General features: G+C 40.4%; 1 protein-coding gene across 1 annotated transcript in view; it reads right to left on the bottom strand.

Moving 5' to 3' along the window:
* LOC124623136 (transient receptor potential protein) overlaps positions 1-20,993 on the bottom strand; it is a gene marked incomplete at its 3' end in the record, with an annotated part of 258,350 nt that overhangs the window by 119,476 nt on the left and 117,881 nt on the right. The window contains exon 8 of the mRNA XM_047148927.1: positions 19,566-19,800. Coding sequence (XP_047004883.1) covers positions 19,566-19,800 — 235 coding nt within the window. The remainder of the gene's footprint in view (positions 1-19,565; positions 19,801-20,993) is intronic.

The following is a 20,993-nucleotide window of genomic DNA, read 5'->3' as shown; positions in this document are numbered from 1 at the left end:
TGTGTTTTCGTGGGGAGGACAAGACTACCTCTTTAAGACTGGATCGTGGTCTATTACTTATGTGTGCTTTTTCTTTTACTGCTCATCCTCTGTGCATAAAACTGGCGCAGACTTCTCTTCTGCTAAATTAGAACCATCTTCAGGGACTGTGAGGAGAATTTTTACTTTATTGACAAACAGCACATTGGTTAATCTTTGTGTGCATCTTATCTATTTGATATTGTTAATATAAAAGAATTTTAACAATTTAGTCTTGACCATTGCCCAAAACACTTAGTAAAATTTTTGAGGAGAGCAGGGCCTATGTAAGTAGCCTGTTTAAATGTTTGTATGTTGGCAGCGCTGTAGACTGTAATTGATATCGCTGACAGCACTCTGCGCCCTCTGTGGTTGGACGGACTAGCAGTTAGCAGTTAACAGTTAGCGACTGGACACCTTGGACATGTGTCCTTCATGGAGACTCGGTGTTGGTAGGACATGCATTGTAAAATCAAGATGGATGTAGTTGGTAATGTTTGGGTTGTGGGATTATTGACGACTATATAATTTTTGGAACTGGATGTCACATGAATATGCTAAAATCTGCTAAATACATTGTTTGTTCTTCAACAAAAATCTTTCTTTTGCTAACCATATGCCTCCTAGTAGTTAGAGCCTATAGTAATTAGAATCTTTTTATTTAGCTGGCTGTAGTTGGTGCTTGCTGTAATTTCTGTAGTTCGAGATGTGACGATTTTTTTAAAGTAAGTGACTTATGATAAAGTGTGGGTTATTGATAGAATTTCAGGGCCATTCTTTTGTGTTAATTATTTGAAGCCATGTTGTTGTTGCAGAACAGTCAGATTTCGTTGCGCTTGTACATCGTCGGTAAAAATGAATGGGTTAAGTTTGAGTTCTTTTGTCAGGGAGAATTCTGTAAATCAGTGTTGATAAAAATAACTATCAAGACAGTAGGTTCAGTTTCACTCATCAGTTTAAGTAAACACTCAGCAGTTTAAGTACAAACTAAGACTTTTCACCTACTCAGTTATTTCAGTAGACTCAAAATATGAAGCCAGAATGAGATATTTACTCTGCAGCGGAGTGTGCGCTGATATGAAACTTCCTGACAGATTAAAACAGTATGCCGGGCCGAGACTCGAACTCGGGACCTTTGCCTTTCGCGGGAAAGCGCTCTACCAACTGAGCTACCGAAGCACGACTCACGCACTCACCTCACAGCTTTACTTCTGCCAGTACCTCGTCTCCTACCTTCCTTTCTTTCAGGAGTGCTAGTTCTGCATGGTTCGCAGGAGAGCTTCTGTAAAGTTTGGATGGTAGGAGACGAGGTACTGGCAGAAGTAAAGCTGTGAGGACGGGGCGTGAGTCGTGCTTGGGTAGCTCAGCTGGTAGAGCACTTGCCCGCGAAAGGCAAAGGTCCCGAGCTCGGGTCTCGGTTCGGCACACTGTTTTAATCTGCCAGGAAGTTTCAAAATAAGAAGTTTCAACTGTTTCCTGTGGCATGCTAATGTGGAGTGTTTGAGTATGTAAGTCATTTCTCCTTCTAGTATTGTGTTCATGAATGTTCCAGCTGTTTTCGAACATCGAATGATTCCACATCTACATCCTCATTTATACTCCGCAAGCTACGTCATTGTACTTCGTATACCGCCGTCACTTCCCCCTTTTGTTGTTCTACTCGTGAATAGTGCGTGTGAACTCGGGTGTCTCTGATTGTACCTTAATGAGCTTTCCTCGAGATATACAGTGGCGGTCAAAATAATAGAGCCACCTGGCAAAGGTTTCGAATAAAGTGCACATTTATTACTAGACATGTTTGAACAATGAGGGAAACCATTACAACCGAGTCACATTGTACTATAGTCAATTATATCGATAACACAACACAAAATAATCAGTAATAATCAATAATATTCAAAAGAATACCAGACCACAGGGTCAAAAAAATAGAGCCAATTGAAACAAATATATTGTACTTGATCTCAGTCTTATGAAACGTACAGGAACAGTCTTTTTTGCATAGGACTGCATTAGTACTTCGTGGGGTAACCCTTATTTTTGAGGATTGCCCTGCACCTCTTACCCATAGAGTCTACTAAACGCCTGCATTCGTCACTACTGATCGCATACCAGGCTCTCTGGATTTCTTCCCACAGTTTTTCTGAAGATGTAGCTTTTGAGCGGTCAATTCTCTTGTCTAAGATCTCCCATAAGTTCTCAATGGGTGATGCGTCAGGGGACTGAGGTGGCCACTCTAATACTTCGATATTGTGCTCTTGAACAAACTGCCTTATGATCCTTGCAGTATGCTTTGGATCGTTATCGTGCTGAAATTTCCATTTCAGCGGCATTTCCTCTTCAGCATAAGGCAGCATCACATTTGCCAAGATGTCTTTGTACATTTCTGCGTTCATTATGCCGTTGATACGGTGTATTGGACCAATGCCGTACCACGAAAAAGATCCCCATACCATAACACTTCCGCCACCGTATTTCACAGTTTTTAAAGTGTACTTGGGATTAAATTCCTGGTTTGGTGGGCGGCGCACATAGACTTTTCCGTCTGAGGCAAACCTATTAAACTTGGATTCATCGGACCAAAGGATGTTCCTCCACCAAGTATTAGGTTTTTGTTCATTTCTCCGGGCAAAGGCTAACCTTTTCCGAACATTAGCTTGTGAAACATGTGGCTTCTTTCTTGCAATGCGCCCATTCAATTTTGCAGATCTCAGTCGTCTTTGAATCGTTGAGGTTGATGGTTGAACATCATGTTCGTCGCTAAACAAAATGGCTTTCAGTCGTGGTGTTGACAAAAATGGGTCTTTCTTCACTTCCCTAGTGATGAGTCTGTCTACGCGAGGAGTAGTTACACGAGGTCGCCCCCTGTTCTCCACCTGCGGCTTTGTTTGTTTTGACCGTCTCATGGCGTTCTGGACTCGTTTTCGCGAAACGTGCAAGACATTGGCTATTTTATTCATGGACATCCCACTTTTGAACATCCGGAACATTACTATACGCTCATCTTCACTGGTATGCTTTGCTCTGCCCATCTAGACGAATGTAAACAAAACCACACGTCAATTTACATACAAAACAACTGCATAAAAATCAATTTAAAGGCACATGTGTAAAGCGGCTCTATTATTTTGACCCATAAGATTCTTACCTTTATGCCTCTTTTCACACGTCTAGCTCAAACGCTTCCTTTCGGACGACTAAAGATAGCAGCAACGTCTTCCCTGATGTTGTCTACAAGGGACTGACAACACGGCACTCGTGGCGATTTCGCGAACTAATAGATATCCTAGTTCTTAATCTCGTCAATAGAGGTGGCTCTATTATTTCGACCGCCACTGTACGTAGAGGCAAGCAATATATTAGCTGACCCTTTTAGGAAAGTACGCTCACGGAATTGTAACAGCAAATGACGTCTTTCGTGTAAAGTCTTCCACTAGGCTTGTATGAACATCTCCGTGACACGCTGCGCTTGTTAAAGGAAGTTGTGACGAAATGCGCTGCTCTTCTTTGGATCCTTCCTGTTTCCTCTATCGATCATTTCTGGTATGGGTCCAAGACCGATCAACTACATTCACGTATCGGTCGAACAAAGTTCTTTTTTTATTTAACTACAACTGTGTGCAAATAAAATGGGACAAGACTATTAAACTTTAACTTCACACATTAATTACTATACTAGTGGCCAAACCCTGAGTGGCCTGGGTATTTAATTTGCCAATTTTCTATTAGAAATGGAGAAAAAGTGAACTGCTTGTAACGTAACATTGAAAAAGTTTCATTTCCATGCATTAGTGGAAACACCTCTGAAACTGTGAAACAGTCGTGCAAAGAAATATACATGACGTGCAGTTGTATAAGTACAGTATCCTGTACAGTTGCTGTGCGCTGGGCGATTTTGTGAACGCCTCTACGGCAACGCCTCTTCATAGATCCATTCACAGTTATCGTTTCCGCCTGTAGCCGTTTGCGCATCGCAGTTGCAGGCTGTCAGAAGCACTGCCATGTATCAGCTTTTTCCTTAAGTGGACTCGACTGTAGAAGTGTCTTAATAACAAAGAATAAACGTGTTAGACTTGATGCATGATGCGGCATTTTTTCACACATGTCAGTTTGTGAAGTGATATCTCGTGAATTATGATAGGTGGTTCTTACCCCGACAGCGACTATTATCTGACTGTAACGGACATGTGTACCAAGTCTGATTGAAATACGTCCAGTGGTTTAGGTGGAAACGTGAAACACACACACACACACACACACACACACACACACACACACACATTCATTTTTACAATATGTATGGATGTGTAATATAGTTAGCAGCTTACTTAATATTGATGACTAATGTGCCCTCCTTTTGCTTTAACGATCTTCTGACCACGTTGTGGCATAGAGTCGATCAGCTTAGAGTAAATGTTTCGTGCTTTGTCGTCATTAAACCACAGTTTTACCATATTTACTAACAAGCATTCTTTTGTTGAACATTCCATGTTGCCAAGACATCTTTCCACAATATTCTACAAATTCTCAACTGGGTTAATGCTGGTCAATTACGAGGTCAGTGAAGCATGTTAATGTTTTCTTACATGAACCTCTTCAATATTAATGTTGTTTTCTTTCATTAACCTCTAGACTGCTTTGGAAAAATGACAAAGGGCCATATCACGCTGAAATGTTCGTACATCATCTACAAAGTCTGTAGGATTGGCACAGTCCTGCGCCTGAAGATTTCCGTGTATTTAGTTGAATTCATCATGCCGTCAGCTGGAACTGGTGCCCTAGGGCAACTTACAGTGAAAAGGTCAAAAACATTTTTTGAGAGCGTGTTTTACAATCTGTTCCAGATGTTCATGTCTCACTTCCTCATCGGTACTTCGTCTGACGAACGATAAAGTTTGACTCGTCAGTGTAAATAACACGATTCTAGTCAATGGAGGTTCAAGATTTATATATTTTGGTCCAAGCCGCCCGCTTTTCTCTCATGGCAGATATTGAAATTACTTCCTTATTGACTTTCTTGCCGTCTGCAGACAATCATTAAGTCTGCGCTGTACCGTTGAAGAAGTAATTTCCACTCCAAAAGCCAATAAATCTCTCTAAGTTTGTTACTCGTCATGTAAGGATGAATTCTATAGTTTCTAATTAGATTTTTGTCAGTTCTAAGGGTGCTTTATTGTTTTCGTCCACGTCTGTCTTTTCTCTTTGGAGGCAATGAGGTAGTATCACTATACGCCCTAGTAACTCTTGAAACACTACATTTTCCCACACCAACAACAGAGGGAATGTTTCTTCTAGTTTTATATTCATGAATAGCAACTACTTTTGCCGGCTACTGAGGTGAAATGTCGATTTTAACACAAACACGAAGTTTTGTTGTCGAGAACACAGAAATAACACACGCTGTTGCTACACATACAAGCATTCAGCTGAACTGGAGGAGAACTAAAGTTGTTCATAGTCAAGGCAACAATAGTCCGCCAATAGTCGAACAATTGGGATGATAAAGTTGATTTCAACTAACCAACTCCAATCCTTTGTAAAATATGAGCTTGTCCCAGTTAATTTGCACATTATTGTACCTGTTTTGTGGGTGAACGTAACTTCTTGACTACTTTCTCAATGTATCTCAGTCTGGATTTGATTTATGTGGTCTCTCCATTTTGAACAGCTCCCTACACATTCCGTCAGATATCAAATGGATGTCACTGATTCCAATGCATGTCCAACAATCGTGTAATATATAACAACGAATTTTTCTGCCTATTTATTGGTGACAGGAATCTTCATAAAAGAATAAACCTACTTTGAGGCAGTTGTCAGTATGTCTACCTTATAAAGGGCTGTGGTTATAGAGCAGGCATCGTATATTGTGCTTATTACACGTTTCTGTACAGCTAACACTATTTTCCTGAATGAAAAATTAAAAATAGTATAATATGAAATTATTGCACCCTTTAATCGGTCTGCGCATGACTGCATGATATTTGGAATCAACATAAGAAGTTCCTCAGCACAAAATATGTATTGCAGTATGTACAGGGCACTACATGAAGATATGACTCATGCACAGTTTGAGACCTTCCAGTGCATTCTAAAATCATTGACAGTAAATAGTTAGTTGTTGGTTGTTGATTCGGGAAGGAATTGATGATTGCAGGGTAATTATACAGTATGTAGAGTGACCAATGCAGTAATTCAGTACAATCATTTGCAGACAATAAATACAATACATTACAAGATGACAAGAGCAACCTTTATGTACTGTTCCTAGTCATAACATATCACAGTCGAACAAAGAAAAATAATTACAATTGTGTTCTATCTAGAAGCGGCATAAGACTCAGTTTGTATTATGTAACAGTGATTCGAATCATGTGCAAGAAACAATTTGACATCGTCTTCAATAGCAGAAATTGTGTAGCTAAACGTTTGCGTGGTAAATGATGGAACAATTAATTTATGTTACAGACATGTGCTTAACTCTGCATAGGACCGTCCTAATGTGTCATTTTTATTTGTAAATATTATCTTAGTTAATGCTGTTAGTAAGTAGTAACTAGGATGTATTCGATATATACATGACTAGTGTTGTGTACTAGAGAGAGAGAGAGAGAGAGAGAGAGAGAGAGAGAGAGAGAGAGAGAGAGTGTATGAGTAAGTATGTAATGGTGAAACATGCAGCCAATCTAGTTAAGGTACTACTACATGGTGCTAGATTGCAATAACCAATTCATCTCACAATTTATTAGTTGTGATATTCAGCACAAAGAGTCTTTCGGTACAAATTTCTACACTAGTGCATCCGGTGCAAGCCTCTTCATTTCTGTACAACTGCTGCAACATACAGCAATTGGATATGATTATTGTAGTCAAGCCTTGGTCTCCGTCTACAATTTTTACTTCACACACTTCCTTCCAGTTTTAACTTGACGATTCCGTGATGTATCTAGATGTGCCCTATCAACTAATCCCTTCTTTTAAACAAGTTGTGCCATAAATTCCTTTTCTCACCGGTTCTATTCAGTTCTTATTCATAAACTGAACTATCTTCCCATCTAATCTTCTGCAGTCTTACATAGTACCACACCTCCAAAGATTCTATTCTGTTCTTGAACGAACTGTTTATTGTTCACATCTCACATCCGTACAAGGCTACACTCCAGACAAACAGTTTCAGGAAAGATTTCTTTATATTTAAATTTATATCCAATGTCAACAAATTTTTCTGTTTCTTAAGCTCTTTTCTTGCTATTGCCAGTCTGCATTTTATATCCTCTATACTTCCGCCTTCTCAAGTTCACTTTCATGTCTGCAGCACTTAAAACTGTAGCCTGGTGTCTGTACAGGTTGTACAAACGATTTGTATTTGTGATTTAACCCAGATACCTTCAGTGTATTCAGTTCCTTCGTACAGCACCCACTTCCCCCCCTCCTGCCCCCATCTACGTATCAATTCCTCCTTCCAGCCTCTCCTTCTTGCTTGGATCTGGCTTGTCATCTGAACTCTTGATACTCATATAGCTGCTCCTCTTTCCTTTTTTTCCTGGTATAGGCGATATTTATCCTCTCTAGAGTCAAACATGCATCTTTTTAGCCAATCTTGCTTTGCCATTTTGCACTTTCTGTCAATCTCATTTTTAGACTCTATTCCCTTTTGCCTGCTTCCTTCGCTGCCTTTTTTATACTACTTTCTCGTTTCGTCATTTAAATCATATACATTATGTTTTATCCATGGATTTCTACTGGATGTTATCTTTTGCCTATATGATTCTCTGCTGCCTTCAATATTTCATGTCTTAAAGCTACCCACGCGTTGTCTATTGTATTCCTCTCTCCTGTTTCAGTCTAACATTGCCTAATGCTCCCTCTGAAACGTTCAAAAAACTTTGTTTCTCTCAATTTATCTGGGTGCCATCTCCTTAATTTCGTATCTTTTTGGAATTTTGTCAGTTTATCTGCAGTTCATAATCAATAAATCATGAGCAGAGTCCACATGTCCGCCTTCAAACGTTTTGCAGTTTAAAATCTAGCTGCAAAAACCTGGCGTACTATTATATAAAACTCTGACACCTTCTGGTGTCTCCATATCTATTCTGGGCAAACGTGATCCTTAAACCAAGCATTAGCAATGATTAAATTGCGTTCTGTGTAACATTCCACCATGCAGCTTCCTGTTTCATTCCTATACTATTAACTTTATCGCTTCAACAATACACTTGCAGAGTTTTAAAAAGGTATGCCTACTGAATAAAAAGCAGTGTACTGTCATTGTAGCAACCTGCATCTGTGTACAGAAAATGGCAATGTTAAAAGTTGTTATGAGACCCTAACAAGTTGTTCTGGAGCGATTGGTTTTCTAAATGTTGTCGACTACATAACTATATAGGAACAAGCATTAATGTTAATTCATAAAATCTGTTGACCGTAAAATAAGAAAACATTAATAACGAAATATGTGAAAGGACAAATCATAAAGAAAATTTTAAAAAATAGGCATGTCTTTACACAACTTCTTTATATTTCACAGTACAGTTAATCACATGCACTGCTGTACTTGTAGCAGTCATTAACGTACAGTGTACGGAGAACATGGACTAATTTAAAAGTACTTCAGCAGCATGTTCCAACTCACGTTCTGAACCATACTGGTTTGCTTCCCTCTTTCTGAGATGCCAGCTAGGAAGCGGATTCCATTGGTTCCCCGCCTATAGCTGTGTTCTGCCACTGGTTTTGACTAGCATCTGTCACTTCAGATGCGAACGCCAACTGCGCGTGCCGCTGCGACTCCATGGAAAAAGGTTTGCCGCTGCCATTGCCATGAACAGCGCTCTGGTTGGAACCGGCCTTAAGAGAATTAGCAGACACATTATCGGCGCACAGCGATCGATAGCAGTTCCGAATTCCTGTGACTGTACGAATCTGCCCTTGACGGTCATAGCGTACGTACGCGCAGAAGGGGTTATTCTTAGTGTGCTTTCTTATTATTGTGCTTGTTATTGTTTATAGTTTACTTTTATTGTAGACGCCGCACACCAGGGTTTCGTATTAGAGTTTCTGCACATTTTTCAGTGAGTAATTTTCATAAATGTGATGTTCTTGTTGTTGTTGTTGTGGTCTTCAGTCCTGAGACTGGTTTGATGCAGCTCTCCATGCTACTCTATCCTGTGCAAGCTTCTTCATCTCCCAGTACCTACTGCAACCTACATCCTTCTGAATCTGCTTAGTGTATTGATCTCTTGGTCTCCCTCTACGATTTTTACCCTCCACGCTGCCCTCCAATGCTAAATTTGTGATCCCTTGATGCCTCAAAACATGTCCTACCAACCGATCCCTTCTTCTAGTCAAGTTGTGCCACAAACTTCTCTTCTCCCCAATCCTATTCAATACCTCCTCATTAGTTACGTGATCTACCCACCTTATCTTCAGCATTCTTCTGTAGCACCACATTTCGAAAGCTTCTATTCTCTTCTTGTCCAAACTGGTTATCGTCCATGTTTCACTTCCATACATGGCTACACTCCATACAAATACTTTCAGAAACGACTTCCTGACATACGATAATGAAACAAGTGCATTATTTTTTGCTGTTGGACTTTCGTTATTATGTATTGCTGCTGCGAAAAGAATTCATTGTGCTGATTACTGGCCGGCCAGAGTGGCCGAGCGGTTCTAGGTGCTACAGTCTGGAGCCGCGCGACCGCTACGGTCGCAGGTTCGAATCCTGCCTCGGGCATGGATGTTTGTGATGTCCTTAGGTTAGTTAGGTTAAAGTAGTTCTAAGTTCTAGGGGACTGATGACCTCAGATGTTAAGTCCCATAGTGCTCAGAGCCATTTGAACAATTTTGCTGATTACTTCGTATTCTAGAAATGAAATGCAACAAAGGAGAACTGAGTGACCTAATCCACGCGTAAAGTGAGAAAAATTGTCTTTATGATGCTCACTACCTGCTGTATCATAAGGTAACATGACAGTCATTTATTTACGAATAAATAGGCCTATAACTTTAAAAGTGTGACCCTAGATTTATATACGTGGTACTTCATGGACGACACATGACGTCTGATGATTTCATTGCTTCTTTTGCTTCATTTAAGCATGCCAGGAAGAAAAAGCTGGTAATAGTTGGCGAGAAACTTCGATCATAAAATGTATAAAAAATTGGTTTAATTCTTATTTCTGGCTAGGTGAAATGGCTTCTCAGATTACTATATCACTTGAGTGGGTTTCTTATGTATGATCGACAGCATTTTGTCAAAAAGAGCCACGTCCATTCTCACTAAAGTCCTAAATTCCTGCGAGCTTCTGGGTCTCACCTCCTTAATTAATAGGGAATATACACCAAGTGATCGATAGTATCCGGACACCTGGCTGAAAATGGCTTACAAGTTCGTGCTGTCCTCCATAGGTAATGCTGAAATTCAATAGGATGTTGGCCCACTCCTGGCCTTGATGACAGCTTCCACTCTCGCAGGCGTACGTTCAATCAGGTGGTGGAAGGTTTCTTGAGGAATGGCAGGCCATTCTTCACGGAGTGCTGCACTGAGGAGAGGTATCGACTTCAGTCGGTGAGGCCTGGCACGAAGTCGCCTCCCAAAACATCCCAACGGTGTTCTGTAGTATTCGGGTCAGGACTCTGTGCAGGCCAGTCCATTACCGGGATGTTATTGTCGTGTAACCACTCTGCCACAGGCCGTGCATTACGAACAGTTGCTCAGTCGTGTTGAAAGATGCAACTGCCATCCCCGAATAGCTCTTCAACAGTGGGAAGCAAGAAGGTGCTTAAATGATCAATGTAGACCTGTGCTACGATAGTGCCACGCAAAAAAAAAAAAAAAAAAAAAAAAAAACAAAAACAAGGGGTTCAAGCCCCGCAAGCGCCTCCCATTGAAAACACGACCACACCATAACACCACCGCCTCCGAATTTTACTGTTGGCAACACACACTCCAGGAATTCGCCATACCCACACCCTGTAATCGAATCGTCACATTGTGTACCGTGATTCGTCACTCCACACAACCTTTTTCCACTGTTCAATCGACGATTGTTTACGCTCCTTCCACCAAGCGAGGCATCGTTTGGCATTTACCGGCGTGATGTGTGGCTTATGAGCATCCGCTCGACCTCAAAGACTAAGTTTTCTTCCTCCCGCCTAAGTGTCATAGTACTTGCAGTGGATCCTGATGCAGTTTGCAATTCCTGTGTGATGGGGTGGATAGATGTCTGCCTGTTACACATTACGACCCTCTTCAACTGTCGGCGGTCTCTGTCAGTCAACAGGCGAGGTCGCTCTGTAGGCTTTTGTGCTGTACGTGTCCCTTCACGTTTCCACTTCACTGTCACATCGGAAACAGTGGATCTAGGGATGTTTAGGAGTGTGGAAATCTCGCGCACAGGCGTATGACACAAGTGACATCCAATCACCTGACCACGTTCGATGTCCGTGAGTTCCGCGGAGCGCCCCATTCTGCTCTCTTACGACGTATAATGACTTCTGAGGTCGCTGATATGGGGTACCTGGCAGTAGATGGCAGTACAATGCACCTAATATGAAAAACGTATGTATTTGGGGGTGTCTGGATACTTGTGATCACATAGTGTCTGTACCAGCATTCGTCACTTATTCCCAACTACATCCGTTTGTCGTGGGCATCCGACCACTCTCTACCACGAACAATGCCAAATGTGAAATTAAAAAACCGACCTTGTGAAGGTACGGGGTAGAGGCTAGAGAATAGCAGAAGAACATACTAGTATTTAAGATGAGGAACAAGTCAATCGTCGCTGGTTTAAAGCGTTTCTGGACGATGCCGGTTGTGAATATCACTGTGAGGATTTCTGGCTCCGCTTTATGGACCAGTGCCAAGAAAAATCGCCATTTATGGAAATGAAAGTGTTTCTGAACTGTCGGATGATAGATGGATTTGTGATTCAGCCTTTTTAACTGATGTGATAGGGCATCTTCGCCACTTGTTTGTGTCACTTTAATGGAAAGCTACTCTCACCATCCAGTTTTGTGGCAAAATAAAGGCATTTATGATGATACTGTCGCTCTGAGAAAGGCAGCTGGAGGCTAGAAACGTCTCTTACTTTCCGTAACTGTCAGCATTAACAAACGTTGCCGTTGTTGCAGATTTTGGAGAGTATACAGATCTTTTAAGAAACTTGCGCAATGAATTTGAGAGAATATTCACTGATATTTCGCGCTTGGAAACAGGTTCAGGAAATTTTGCTAGTCCGTACTCTGTGGACGTCGACTCTATAAGCTATCTCTCCCAAATCTAAATCATAGACCTTCAGTGCGATTCATAATTGAAGCAGAAAGACTTTAAGTGACTTTTACAAACATTTGTCACAGAAGCGTTACCCGAAACTTCATAGACATGCAGCACGGATGCTTAATCTGTTTGGATCAACATACAATTGTGACCAGTTATTTTCCTTAACGAAACGGGGTGAAGGAGGACTGAGATCTTTCATATGAGATTATCGCCTGAAATGGGCTTCAAACTCAGCTGTGCTAAATCAGTCATTCGCAACATTGAAGCTCTTATGCAGAGAAAGTAAACAAATGTAGAAAGGAGCAACAGAAAATTGAAGTGGATAAATTTCTTATATTTTCTTTGTTATTCAGATTCTTAGTTTTGACTTGCGGTTTGCCATCGTCCATTAACTTTCGTATTTAGTGCGTGTTTACATTCATTTTGTCCTTCTTTATTTACTGGCAATGTTTTCTTGAATTCGAAAATCTGTTTGGCATTTGTAATAAGCGTCTTGATTAAATGTTCGACATGTTTAATTAGGATTGCGGTTCCTTTTTACGGTTTCCTTAGTATGCATATCCCTAATTGCTCACCAGAGTGTTCATTTACTTGTGCAGAAACAATTTTATATGCTGTCTTCTATTTACGACACCACAGCTTTTCACAAAAAGACAATATGTCAGCTTTCCGCAGCGCCGCCTGGCTGTCGCTGTTGCGAGAACAGCCGTGTGCTCCGCGCTCTAGGCTCCAAAGATCGGACTCACGCTGTTCCATGGAGCGGTACCTTGAACGGCCCTCCCCTGCAGGAATATTAAGGGACTGCTTCATTTCTGCTCGTGTTCAGCACTTCTGTTTCCTCGAAGATTAGAGCTTGCTTATAGTATGCTATCCCCCGCTTCGAACAGATGACATTCAAGAAATTGCGTGAACCACAAAACACAAGCAATCTTAGTCGCTCATAATAGACTCGTTACCCCTGAATACAGAGAATCTCTTCCACCATTAATCCTGAACGGCACAGAAATAACGTTTTCTTCTGCTGCAAATTACTTGGCAGTAATTCTGGACCGTCACCTAGACTGGACTGAACACAAAACTGTAAGAATGTGTCAGCGTCACTTCACTCACTAAAGAAATATAAAAAAGTGTTTCCTTTCGAGCTTAAAAAGAACCTTTTAGAATCACTTATATTCGCCATACTCGACTATGGCGATGCTATTCTCCAAGGACTTCCATACGAAAGCTCACGCAGGTTGGAACTGGCGATGAATGCTTGCGCACGATACATTTGTAACATTCGTTTTTTCACCAACTGCGACATGGTCGCGTATACAAACTGTGATCCAATACTGTCAAATGTTTTTTATTTGAGTCTTTGATCGCAATATGAATTCTTTACACGATGACCGGTTTCAGTCCGTAATGACCATCCTCAGATCTTTTTACACCATGTCCTAAAGTGATTAGGCCATAATGGCATCGTCAAAACATATAAATATAATCAGCATAGCATGACGATGTTATTATGGCCTAATCACTTTAGGACATGGTGTAAAAAAGATCTGAGGATGGTCATTACGGACTGAAATCGGTCATCGCCTAAAGAATTCATATTGTCATCAAAGATTGAAATACAAAACATTCGTTTCTTCGGCTATAAGACTCCTGCTACAAACAATTATGGTGGCTACGTGCCAATAAGTGTAGAGACTATTATACCCTGTGCTTGCTCTAACGTTTTCTCAATCACTGCACTGTCTCTTATTTATCGCCAACTTTTACACTACAGCGCGGCAGGAACACCCGCTTTCAACACGGTAAAATCCTCTCTGTATCAGCACAAAACACTGCCATATTCTCTAAATCATTCTCTGTATCGGGAACCCGACTCTGTATGAATGTTCCACAAAATATCGGAGAAACCAAATCTCGTTGAAGCTTCAATAGACAACTAATGGTCCACCTTCTATCACGATGGCCACCTGTCCCACACTCAGAGCACTCACATCCGCAGCTTAGTCTCCCAATTCGTAAATTTCCTCTGCCTCACAACTCGCCTCACCCCCACCCCGCTCTTGTCAGCAGAGTTCTCTATTTGTTTCCCATCTTCTACTGTCACTGTCATGTCAATCTTCTCCTTCATCTACGTTCTTTTCACTTCCGGTAACTCTAATCATAAACTCAAAAATGGTTCAAATGGCTCAGAGCACTATGAGACTTGACATCTAAGGTCATCAGTCCCCTAGAACTTAGAACTACTTAAACCTAACTAACCTAAGGACAACACACACATCCATGCCCGAGGCAGGATTCGAACCTGCGACCGTAGCAGCAGCGCGGTTCCGGACTGAAGCGCCTAGAACGCTCGGTCACAACTGCCGGCTCTAATCATAAACTCAAATATATTAAAATAACTTAAATAATTCCTTATGCCATTCAATATTATTGTTATTATGATTATCGTTATTATTATTATTTCTTTCTTTTCTCAGACGTTATGTCTGGTCAAAAATGGAAAGTGACGTGCACCTTGATCAAGCGTGCCTTCCTTTTAACTGTACAGTATATGTTACATTGCATTTAGGAACGTTCGGGTAATTGAACATGTATCAATAACTACGGATTTCTGTAGTTGTATATATAAGTTTGGATGTAGCTGTATTGCATTGATGTACTGGTGGATATTGTGTGGTATGACTCCTGTAGTTGATAGTATAATTGGTGTAATGTCAACTTTATCCTGATGCCACATGTCCTTGACTTCCTCAGCCAGTTGGATGTATTTTTCAATTTTTTCTCCTGTTTTCTTTTGTATATTCGTTGTTTTGGGTATGGATATTTTGATTAGTTGTGTTAATTTCTTCTTTTTATTGGTGAGTATGATGTCAGGTTTGTTATGTGGTGTTGTTTTATCTGTTATAATGGTTCTGTTCCATTATAATTTGTATTCATCACTCTCCAGTACATTTTCTGGTGCATACTTGTATGTGGGAACATGTTGTTTTGTTAGTTTATGTTGTAAGGCAAGCTGTTGATGTATTATTTTTGCTTCATTGTCATGTCTTCTGGGGTATTCTGTATTTGCTAGTATTGTACATCCGCTTGTGATGTGATCTGCTGTTTCTATTTGTTGTCTGCAAAGTCTGCATTTATCTGTTGTGGTATTGGGATCTTTAATAATATGCTTGCTGTAATATCTGGTGTTTATTGTTTGATCCTGTATTGCAATCATGAATCCTTCCATCTCACTGTATATATTGCCTTTTTTTAGCCATGTGTTGGATGCATCTTGATCGATGTGTGGCTGTGTTAGATGATACGGGTGCTTGCCACATAGTGTTTTCTTTTTCCAATTTACTTTCTTCGTATCTGTTGATGTTATGTGATGTAAAGGGTTGTAGAAGTGGTTATGAAATTGCAGTGGTGTAGCCGATGTATTTATATGAGTGATTGCTTTGTGTATTTTGCTAGTTTCTCCTCGTTCTAGAAAGAATTTTCTTGAATTGTCTACCTGTCCATAATGTAGGTTTTTTATGTCGATAAATCCCCTTCCTCCTTCCTTTCTGCTTAATGTGAATCTTTCTGTTGCTGAATGTATGTGATGTATTCTATATTTGTATCATTGTGATCGTGTAAGTGTATTGAGTGCGTCTAGGTCTGTGTTACTCCATTTCACTACTCCAAATGAGTAGGTCAATATTGGTATAGCATAAGTATTTATAGCTTTTGTCTTGTTTCTTGCTGTCAATTCTGTTTTCAGTATTTTTGTTAGTCTTTGTCTATATTTATCTTTTAGTTCTATTTTAATATTTGTATTATCTATTCCTATTTTTTGTCTGTATCCTAGATATTTATAGGCATCTGTTTTTTCCATCGCTTCTATGCAGTCGCTGTGGTTATCCAATATGTAATCTTCTTGTTTAGTGTGTTTTCCCTTGACTATGCTATTTTTCTTACATTTGTCTGTTCCAAAAGCCATATTTATATCATTGCTGAATACTTCTGTTATCTTTAGTAATTGGTTGAGTTGTTGATTTGTTGCTGCCAGTAGTTTTAGATCATCCATGTATAGCAAATGTGTGATTTTGTGTAGGTATGTTCCAGTAATATTGTATCCATAATTTGTATTATTTAGCATGTTGGATAGTGGGTTCAGAGCAAGGCAGAACCAGAAAGGACTTAATGAGACTCCTTGGTATATTCCACGCTTAATCTGTATTGGCTGTGATGTGATATTATTTGAATTCGTTTGGATATTAAGTGTGGTTTTCCAATTTTTCATTACTATGTTTAGGAACTGTATCAATTTAGGATCTACTTTATATATTTCCAATATTTGTAGTAACCATGAGTGGCGTACACTATCAATAGCTTTTTGGTAATCAATGTATGCGTAGTGTAGCGACCTTTGTTTAGTTTTAGCTTGATATGTCACCTCTGCATCTATTATCAGTTGCTCTTTACATCCTCGTGCTCCTTTGCAACAGACTTTTTGTTCTTCATTTATAATTTTGTTCTGTGTTGTATGTGTCATTAATTTCTGTGTAATGACTGAAGTTAATATTTTGTATATTGTTGGTAGGCATGTTATGGGGCGATATTTAGCTGGGTTTGCTGTGTCTGCTTGATCTTTAGGTTTCAGATAAGTTATTCCATGTGTAAGTGTATCAGGGAATGTGTATGGGTCTGCAATGTAACTGTTAAATAATTTAGTTAGATGTGAATGTGTTGAGGTGAACTTCTTTAGCCAGAAATTTGCTATTTTATCTTTTCCAGGGGCTTTCCAATTGTGAGTAGAATTAATTGCTTGGGTGACTTCACGTTGAAAAATAATCACTTCAGGCATTTGTGGTATCATCTTGTGTCTGTTTCTGCTTGTATCCACCGTGCATGCCTGTTATGTTGTACCGGGTTTGACCATATGTTGCTCCAGAAGTGTTCCATGTCTGTTATGTTTGGTGGATTGTCTATTTTAATGTGTGTGTTATCTACTGTCTGGTAAAATTTATTTTGGTTTGTGTTGAATGTTTGGTTTTGTTTCCTTCTATTTTCACTTTTTTTGTATCTTCTAAGTCGTTTGGCCAATGCTTGTAATTTCTGCTTCTTTTCATCTAATTGCTCTATCGCTTCTTGTTGTGAGACTTTACCTAACCTTTTTCGTTTTCTTTCTGACATTTCATGTCTTATAAATTGTGTTAGCTGTCCGATGTCTTTTCTCAGTTTTTCTATTCTGATCTGTAGCCTGTGTTGCCATGCTGGTTTTGTGGGTTTCTTCTGTGTGTTGGTTGGTCCTGATCTCTGCCTAGTGTGTAAATTTAGTGTAGTGAGTGCTCCTATATAAACCAATAGTTGTAACTCTCCCATAGTTGTGTTTTCATTTATTTTGTTGTGTATGATTGTGTTGATAGTTTTTATTGTTTCGACTTGTGGGTTATTTGGCGGTCTATGCAAGAATGGTCTAATGTCTGTATTTGTGTCTTTGTATTCTATATATGTCTGCTGAAATTTTTCTTCTATATCTAACATGTGTGTCACTTCGTGTTCTATTTGTGCTTGTTCTGGTGACTGTCTTAAGATTTCGTTTTCTTCTGATTGATTAATTGATGCGTGTTGTTCTTTGTTTGTTTGCTCTGGGATATTTGAGTCCATTACTGTATTTTCTTCTTCTTCTGATTGCACATTATTTTGTTCCAGTATTTGTTGTACTTGTTGTTTGATGTTTTCTAATTCTGACTGGGGTATCCTGTTATTTTTTATTATTACACGGATCTGATCAGCTAGTCGTTGTTCTGTTAAAAATTTTAATTCTGGGTATCTGGTAATAAATGTTGTGTATACCTGTGATCTGTATCCAGTTGTGTTGGTTCCTAGGTTTGTTGCTTGGTAATAACAGAACATGAGGTGTCGATTAACTTCATCTGACCATCTCATCCTCTGTCTTTGTTTTCCTTCTAGGGTGGTTGCAGGAAGCATATCCTGCAAAACACCTCTATTTGGATTTAAATCATTTTCCAGTTGGCTAGGAGTGTCGTTACCATTGTGGGCGGGCATAGGGTTCAAGCGTCGTCCCCGACCATGACGGTGCTTGTCCGAGGCTTCTTTAGTTCTGTCCTGGACCAACTAATCACACTAAAAGGGGGGTTAGCCCTATTAGCGGTTTGTTCTCTTCGTCGCCTTTTCCGACTGGCAGAACATACCGGAGGCCTATTCTTTTCTATTACTCTATTATTCTATTATTATTATTATTATTATTATTATTATTAGTGTCAACTATTGCTAGTATTATTATTATCATTGTTAATATTATTACGACTCTTATTACTATGATTTTTTTTTGAAATCTTTGTTACGTGTTGTTCCTGGTCAGATGTAAGAGAGGCCCTTAAGGCCCTAATCTGGTCAGGTTGAGTTGTTGTTGTTGTGGTCTTCAGTCCTGAGACTGGTTTGATGCAGCTCTCCATGCTACTCTATCCTGTGCAAGCTTCTTCATCTCCCAGTACTTACTGCAACCTACATCCTTCTGAATATGCTCAGTGTATTCATCTCTTCGTCTCCCTCTACGATTTTTAACCTCCACGCTGCCCTCCAATGCTAAATTTTTTGATCCCTTGATGTCTCAGAACATGTCCTACCAACCGGTACCTTCTTCTTGTCAAGTTGTGCCACAAACTCCTCCCAAATTGTATTCAATACCTCCTCATTAGTTATCTGATCTACCCATCTAATCTTCAGCATTCTTCTGTAGCACCACATTTCGAAAGCTTCTATTCTCTTCTTGTCTAAACTGTTTATCGTCCATGTTTCACTTCCATACATGGCTACACTCCATACAAACACTTTCAGAAACGACATCCTGACCCTTAAATCTATACTCGATGTTAACAAATTTCTCTTCTTCAGAAACGCTTTCCTTGCTATTGCCAGTCTACATTTTATATCAATCCTCTCTACTTCGACCATCATCAGTTATTTTGCTCCCCAAATAGCAAAACTCCTTAACTACTTTAAGTGTCTCATTTCCTAATCTAATTCCCTCAGCATCACCAGGCTTAATTCGACTACATTCCATTAACCTCGTTTTGCTTTTGTTGAGTAAGCAATAAATAAATAAATAATACCACATCTGTGAAGTATAATAAAAACACAGTCTCAAGACCTATTCCTGTTCGGAAAGTAAGTGGTAGTGCTGTATTTTACTACCTGTAGAAAAATCCTTATAGATTACGCTAAGTCTCTGACAAGTAGTTTTTGGAGACACATCGATGCAAGCCCGTATACTCACAAAGAAAGAACGCGTAGGAGGCGGAGTGTATGATGAACTTGACGAAGGGTTTCTTCATGAAGAGGCCCATCTTGGAGTTGGGTGCGATCATGTAGATCATGCTGTAGACGGGGAACATGGAGCCCAGCTTGGCCACCTCGAACAGCTGGCCCACCATGCTCTTCCGCCGGAAGCCGGGCAGGCCCTCGTACCAGATGGCGGCCAGCAGCTGCTGCACGTTCGGATGCGCCACGAACTGAACAGACACACACACACACACGCGCACGGTTCATCAAAGCACAGCACTCTACACTAACATGCCAAAAACAATTATTATCTGAGGATTGTTGATCATACGTGGAGACACACGGGGAGCTACAAGCCGATCTACATACGGCTTTCATTGATTTGGAGAAAGCATATGACAGAGTCCCAAGGGACGAAATATGGAGAAGCATGAGAGAGCAGTGCGTGCCAGAGAAGTATGTTAGGATAGTGAAGGAAATGTCCTGAGGAGCAATGACACAGGTGAGAAGTAGTGTGGGCATGACAGAGGAGTTTCCAGTAAAAGTAGGGTCACGTCAAGGATCTGCGCTTAGTCCCTGCCTCTTTGACCTGATTATGGATGTGCTGGTGAAAGATGTGAAGAAGGAAGCACCGTGGAATATGATGTTTGCGGATGATGTGGTTCTTTGTGAGCAGAGCATCGACAGACTTCAGGAAAAGCTGGAGGATTGGAGCAAGGTACTAGAAGAAAGAGGGATGAAAATTAGCAGGACAAAGTCAGAATATTTAGCACTGAAGGATGTGCAGATAAGGTCTTGCAAGATCCAGGATGATGAGCTGAAATCGGTCTGCAAATTTAAATACCTGGGTTCGTACATACAGAGGGATGGAGGGCTGGAAAGCGAGATACAACACGGATGGAACAACTGGAGGAAAATGAGTGGAGGGTTGTGTGACAAGAAGGTGAGCATTGGGTTGAAAGGGAAAGTGTACAAGTCGATGGTAAGGCCTGCTATGATATACGGGGCAGAGACATGGCCAATCACAGTAGCCCAGGAAAGGAAGATGGAAGTGGCGGAAATGAGGATGCTGAGGTGGATGTGTGGGGTAACAAGGAAGGACACGATTAGAAATGAATTTGTTAGAGGAGCTGTGAAAGTGGGACCCATGGGGAAAAAGATACAAGAGAGAAGATTAAGGTGGTACGGACACTTACAGAGAAAAGGGGAAGAGTATATCGGAGACAGAGTTGAAGATATAAAGATTGAAGCAGCGAGAAGGAGAGGAAGACCGAAGATGAGATGGAAGGATAAGATATCTGGGGACCTAAGAGAGAAAGGATGGAAGAAGGAAGAGGCAATGGATAGAGAATTATGGAGGAGAAGGATCCAGAAGAGCAACGCCGACTCTACGTGACGTGGGACAAGGCGACGATAAAGAAGA

The sequence above is a fragment of the Schistocerca americana genome, chromosome 7 (genome assembly GCF_021461395.2).
Source record: "Schistocerca americana isolate TAMUIC-IGC-003095 chromosome 7, iqSchAmer2.1, whole genome shotgun sequence".
NCBI lineage: Eukaryota > Metazoa > Arthropoda > Insecta > Orthoptera > Acrididae > Schistocerca > Schistocerca americana.
The sequence above is the reverse complement of the archived record's forward strand: the minus strand, read 5'-3'. Positions and strand labels throughout refer to the sequence as shown.